General features: G+C 42.1%; 1 protein-coding gene across 3 annotated transcripts in view; it reads right to left on the bottom strand.

Annotated features, from left to right (window-relative positions):
* The window catches only part of TDP1 (tyrosyl-DNA phosphodiesterase 1), a 98348-nt gene that overhangs the window by 14777 nt on the left and 77031 nt on the right, over positions 1-6540 (bottom strand). For all 3 annotated transcript variants that reach the window (XM_037737115.1, XM_017524558.2, XM_017524559.2), the window contains exon 15: positions 3899-4007. In XM_037737115.1, coding sequence (XP_037593043.1) covers positions 3899-4007 — 109 coding nt within the window. The remainder of the gene's footprint in view (positions 1-3898; positions 4008-6540) is intronic.

Raw genomic sequence — 6540 nt, 5'->3', positions numbered from 1 at the left:
AAAAAAAAAAAAAAAGGAAACAAAAGGCCTCTTTTAAAATTACTGCTATTAGTAAAATGGGTTTGGTTAAGTATGATTTTTCAGAAGAGAAACATCAGTTTGATGAGAGTAAGGATTTGTGCCTGTCTTGTTTGCCAACATATTCCAAGTACCTAGATGGTGTCTGCACACAGTGGGCTCTCAGTACAGATCTGTGGAGAGAATGAATAAACAGCAGCTACTACACAAAACAAGGTATACTGGTAGCTCAGTCTCGGCTTTTGCTTTACTTTGATCATTTTCTTGGTTTAAGATATCTGGCAGCCTCTTGCATTGAGCTTTAGTTCATTCATAGCAGTATATTCCTTTCCTAAGCTTTTTGTACAGTCTTCTGACTTTAAAAATCACCAAACAAGATCTCAGAGGTGTTACAATGGCTTGAAAATCACTTCTCTGAAAGTGAAGTGCTTTTCAAATGTTCTTAACCACTGACTTTTCTCAGTCTTGGTAAATGTCTTTCTATAGTCCATGTGGCTCCCCAGGAATGCTGGTTACATATGAACTGATGATACTGAATTACCAGCATTACCCTACATGCAACTGAGGGAGTGTAGAGGACAAAACACTACCAATATAAAAGAAAATGCTCCAGTCTCTTGTATGTATCTTTATTTATTTATTTATTTATTTTTTGAGACGGAGTCTCGCTCTGTTGCCCAGGCTAGAGTGCAGTGGCGCAATCTCGGCTCACTGCAACCTCCGCCTCCCGGGTTCAAGAAATTCTCCTGTCTTAGCCTCCCAAGTAGCTGGGACTACAAACATGCGCCACCATGCCCAGCTAATTTTTGTATTTTTAGTAGAGATAAGAGTTTCAGCATGTTGGCCAGGCTGGCCTTGAAGTCCTGACCTCAAGTGATCTCTGCCTGCCTTTGGTCTCCCAAAGTGCTGGGATTATAGATGTGAGCCACTGCACCCAGCTGTATCTTTTCTTAAAAAAATTTATTATTATTATGTTAGCTTAAGCATACCCTGAGATTATAAGTATCTTTCAAAAGAAATGCTGAAGGAAAAAAATTCCATTTCAACATTGGAAAGCATTCTGCTTGCCGGCCAAATGAAAGATTTATCATTCCACCATCTAAGATACTATACCTACTTATAAACTTCTAAGTTCTTGGGAGTGCTTACTTTACTGGAAGGAAAGGGACCTTGAGACATTTTTAAGAGTCTTCTAGAGCTTCAATTTTTGCTTTTTTAGTCCTTTGAAGATTAGGACTAAAGAAATGAAGAGGGTGGAATCCAGCCAGGGTGCAGGGGTGGGAGTGGGAAGTGCAGGCCCAAGGCCAGACCCCAGCAGATACGGCCTAATCACAGTCAGTCTCCGCTTCTTACAGGGAGGAGGAGAACTTGGGTTTTGTTTGTTTGTTTGTTTGTTTGTTTGTTTTTAAAAGAAAAGGAATCTGAAGAACAGAGAAAGAGAGAAAAGACAAAAGTGTAACACAGAGCCAAAAGAGGGAAGAAGAGATAGACAGGTTTAGGGACAGACTTGCACAAGCTTTAGATTTTTAAAAATCATGAGCTCACCAAGGAAAAGGGGAGGGAATTCACACTAATTCAACATCTATTACTGCCAGGCACTGAAGTATGCATTTTAACAACAACAATTATGATAAAAGCAGCTAACGTTTATTGATCGCTAACTCTGAGATAAGTACTTTGTAGATAATCCCGGTTAATCTTTTCAAAAACCCTATAAAATAGGTACTTACTCATGGTTCCTCACTGTGTAGACAGAGACACTAAAGCCTGGAGAAAGTAACTAAATGCCCAAGTCTATTTAGTAAGTTATGGAGTTGGCACATAAACACGGCCTGATTTTAAGCAGGGTTTTCCTGCCTTTTTTTTTTTTTTTTTTTTTTTTGGTGGCCAGTAAGATGCTGCCAGACTCCTTTAAATTCTGATAAAAATCTATATAACCTTGCCACCGAAAACAAAATATACATGCATATGCAACAAATTTAGAGGACTCAACAGAGAGGCATAAAGGACTTTCATGCTTTAGAAACAAGAAAAAGAATGCCTCCTGAAACAGTATCAAACTATTGATTAGAGAAATACAAAGTCATCAGCAAGAGGCAGGTTGGCACACTGGACAGCATGAGATAGGATTAACTTTGTTAGATGTGGCAGCACATCTAAGTAATGGGCCCATCTGACAAAGGAAGCTTGGTTCACTATGAAAGCTGAGAAGGGTTAGTGGGTGGAAAGTTGTTAGTCCCGTGAAACATTGTTGAGGGAACAGAGGAACCTACTGGGCAAGGCTGAGCTTGGTAAGAGATTTTGGGGTATCAATGAGTGATGTCATTAAAATCTGCCAATTAAAAAAAAAAGTATTTTCTCTGTTCAGATTTAACACTGGCTCAGAAACCTGCAGATTATAATTTGGCTACTCATGTAGGTCTCTCCCTTCCAGTGGAGAATATACTGATTGCTGATATAATTTGCCATTTAAATTAAGTGTGTCTTGATTATATACCTCATCCTGTGTAAGTTTGCTAAGTGTGGACCCACCTTAAAGACACATATTCTCAGGGCTGATAAAAACAGCCGAGTAGCCTGTGACGCTGGGATACACACAGGCTGGACACAGGGTACACTGATGCCAGCCAGCCTTCCTATGAGGACATCTGAAACTTTTGCAGCTATTCCTATTGCATTTTACTGTGAAAGATACTTGGTCACTGCCCTTAAGACTCAATACATGAGGTTTTCAAAGTGTGGCTAGGGACCTCCCGTTTGAGGGTTTGTGAGCATGGTGGTTGGAAAAGTCTGTGAAGTCAACATTATTTTCATTGTACTATTAAGCCATCATTTGTTGTTTTCACTTTCACTTTTACACAGGTATACAGAGGTGATGTGATGTTATCACAACAGCATGAATGAGCGCACAGCGATGAGAACTGAGGTATCACCTTTTAAGATGCACATAAAGAGCCTTGCAAAAACATAAAATACCACTTACCTTGCTATTTTCTTCTTTTTGGAAATTGTCAGAACCTTTTTTTTCCCTTAGAGTTGGGGTCTCAGGTCTGTCACTCCGGCTGGAGTACAGGGGCTTGATCATAGCTCACTGCAACCTCAAAGTCCTGGGCTTAAGCGATTTTTCCACCTCAGCCATCCAAGTAGCTGGGACTACAGGCACGATCCACCACACCCAGCTATTTAAAACAATTTTTTTTTTTTACATACTGGGTCTCGCTATGTTGTGCAAGGTGGTCTTGAACTCCTGGCCTCAAGCAGTATTCCCACCTCAGCCTCCCAAGGTGCTGAGATTACAGGTGTGGGCCACTGTGCCTGGCATAAATGTAAGTTACAACAGGTTTATTACTGTTACATTTCTTGATTTTAATTTCTAAGGTTTTTTGACCTTTATGATGCTGTAAAAGTGGTATGCCTTCAGTAGAAGCAGTACTTTAGTAGAGTCTTCAATAAATTCCATGGGATGGTCAACAACTTATTATAAAACAGTCTTTGTATCAGATTATTTTGCCCAAGTGTAGACTAATTTAAGTGGTCTGAGCACGTTTAAGGTAGGCTAGGCTAAGCTATGATGTTCAGTAGGTTTGGTGCATTAAATGCATTTTTGACTTATGATATTTTCAATTTATGAGGGGTTTATCAGCATGTAGCCCCACTGTAAGTCAGGAAGGATCTATATAGTAATTATAGGAGTGCAAAGGGATTCTAAGACCAACCAGTGGTTACATGGCCCCAGACAGGGTGGCAAAGGGTACTCTTCAAACCTGAGCTTCCAGAGGGTTCCATGAACCAGGATCTCACCAAGACCAAAGGCTTCTCCTGGGCTCTGTTTGTTTTTCTTATGCATATCCACCATGGTTTTCCTTCATCTGTGTCTCACCTTTACTTCCATACAGTTCTGGAGGCAAATCATATGGCACAGGAAATGTGGTCATTGGCTCCTGGCTGTCAGCGAAGAACTTCTGTTTCACTTTGAAACTGTCTAGACCCTGCAGATACACAGAGGAAATCTATGATTGCACCTATTTTCTTGGTTTTAAAAAAAACCACCCAGGAGACCCCAAGAAGAAGCAATCATATCTTTATGGTACCCAAATAAAATTTAAAAAATTATTTCAGAGCTATTTTCAATCTTTACAGGCAAATATATTTACAACCCCCCCCCCCCCAGATTATTTTCTTTTCTAAACTTAAGAGCTTTCATTTTTGGGAATTAAGTTATAGCAAAGTTTGCAAAAGTTTAACAAAGGATTCAAAGAAACAAGAGAGACAATTTTGGCTATGATAGCCCATTTCAACCAAACATTATGTACAGTTTGCAGGGAGTTTGTAGAACTCACTGTATAAAAATACCTCAAAATACTTCCAACATTGCTATAGTAACAGGCTGCCTGGAGTAAGAAGAAATAAAAGCTGCTTTCATGTATAATGAAAGTGTTCCAATATGTGACAGAAGTATAAAAATGAAAATTCTTTAAGACCTATCAAAATGGAAGGTTTATTCCAAGAACTCTAGAATAGGGTATTAATTTTAGATCTTAATCAGGGGGGAAGTGGAGGTTCTATATCTAGGCTGATGTTCACACCGCCGCTTCCTTCCAACACAGGGCCTGCCGCAGTGCAGGTGCTGACCACGTGGCCAATGTGCCCCTCACGCTTCCATACACTGACCATCTCCTGCCCCTTCCTGATCCTGGCATTCTGCTTGTCCGTTTGTCTTTCAGTCCTTCTGTCCGCCCATCCACACACATATCCACCCTTCAAAACCTCAATATGCACATACCCAACAGTGCTGATGTCTTAGGAACCCATAAAAGAACAAAGACTGAGGTTCTTAGTCCCTATAACTGTGCAACTTAGTAAGTGGAGGTTAGTCATGAGCAGTGTCAGAGGACACAGTGAGGTCCGTCTTAACTAAGGCTTCAGACAATCTGGGTTCTAGCCTTTCCTCTGGCATTTACTAAGCTGAGTGAATGGCTGATGTCTGCACATTTATTCATTCGACACTTTATTTCTCGAGTCCCTCTTCTGGGTCAGGCATGGTGCCAGGCACTGAGTGTACAGGAGTTAATATAAACATCAATATCTGCTGGGTGTGGTGGCTCACACCTATAATCCTAGCACTTTGGGAGGCCGAGGCGGGCGGATCACCTGAGGTCAGGAGTTTGAGACCAGCCTGACCAACATGAAGAAACTCTGTCTCTACCAAAAATACAAAATTACGCAGGCACCTGTAATCCCAGCTACTCAGGAAGCTGAGGCAGGAGAATCACTTAAATCCAAGAGGTGGAAGTTGCAGTAAGCCAAGATTGCACCATTGCACTCCAGCCTAGCAACAAGAGCAAAACTCCATCTCAAAACAAACAGACAAAATCAATATCCTTGTCTTCATGGTGGCGGGATATCAAATACATCTATAAAAGTAAAATAAAAACTACTATTTGTGCTAAGTGCTGTGAAGAAAAGGAAAGGAGTGCCATAAGAGACTAGCAGGCCTATTTCAGAATTGACAGGAGGGCGTGATCAGTGGAAGCCTCCCTAAAGAAGGTAACACTTTTACTAAACTTTGAAAGATGAGTAGAGTTTGGTCAGTAGGAGGGGAAAGAATTACAGCTAGTGCTCGACTTATGACCATGGTCGGGACCGCGGACCGGTCGTAACACGATTTGGTCGTAAGTTGAGTAGGGTATATGTACAGTTGAAATGGTGCATGCGGAGATGGTAGTGCTGCCGGAAGCTGGTCCGCACTGTCGTACGCCCAGCTGGGCAACGTTTGCACCGCCAGACGCGGAGCAGTCGTGGCTAGCGATTGTGGTTGTAAACTCGAATGGTCGTAAGTTGCATAGGTGGTAAGTCGATCAATACCTGTATGTTGCAGGTGGAGGGAACAGCATCTGCAAAGGCCCAGAGGTGGCAAAGAGCCTGGCAAGTCCCAGGGACTAAAACAGATGTTCAGTGGCACTGTTGGCCGCTTTTATTAGGTTTTTTTTTTTGAGACAAAGTCTCACTCTGTCACCCAGGCTAGAGTGCAGTGGTGCAATCTCAGCAGACTGCAACCTCCAACACCTGGGTTCAAGTGTTCTTATATCTCAGTTTCCTGAGTAGCTAGGATTACCGGCGTGTGCCATCATGCCTGGATGGTTTTTGCATTTTTATTAGAGATGGGGTTTTACCATGTTGTCCAGGCTGGTCTTGAATTCCTGGCCTCAAGTGATCCACTCACCTCAGCCTCCCAAAGTGCTGGAATTACAGGTGTGAGCCACTGCACCTGGCCTAGGTTTCAATTCCTGTGCTTGTAAAAGTGGGATAGGCTGGGTGCGGTGGCTCATGCTTATAATCCTAGCACTTTGGGAGGCCGAGGTGGGCAGATCACTTGAGGTCAGGAGTTCAAGACCAGCCTGGACAACATCGTGAAACCCCATTTCTAATAAACACACACACACAGACACAGACACACACACACATACTAGTAGCTGGGAGTTGTGGCGTGCTCTTGTAATCTCAGTTACTTGGGAGGCTGAG

The sequence above is a fragment of the Cebus imitator genome, unplaced genomic scaffold (assembly GCF_001604975.1).
Source record: "Cebus imitator isolate Cc_AM_T3 unplaced genomic scaffold, Cebus_imitator-1.0 Scaffold34, whole genome shotgun sequence".
NCBI lineage: Eukaryota > Metazoa > Chordata > Mammalia > Primates > Cebidae > Cebus > Cebus imitator.
The sequence above is the reverse complement of the archived record's forward strand: the minus strand, read 5'-3'. Positions and strand labels throughout refer to the sequence as shown.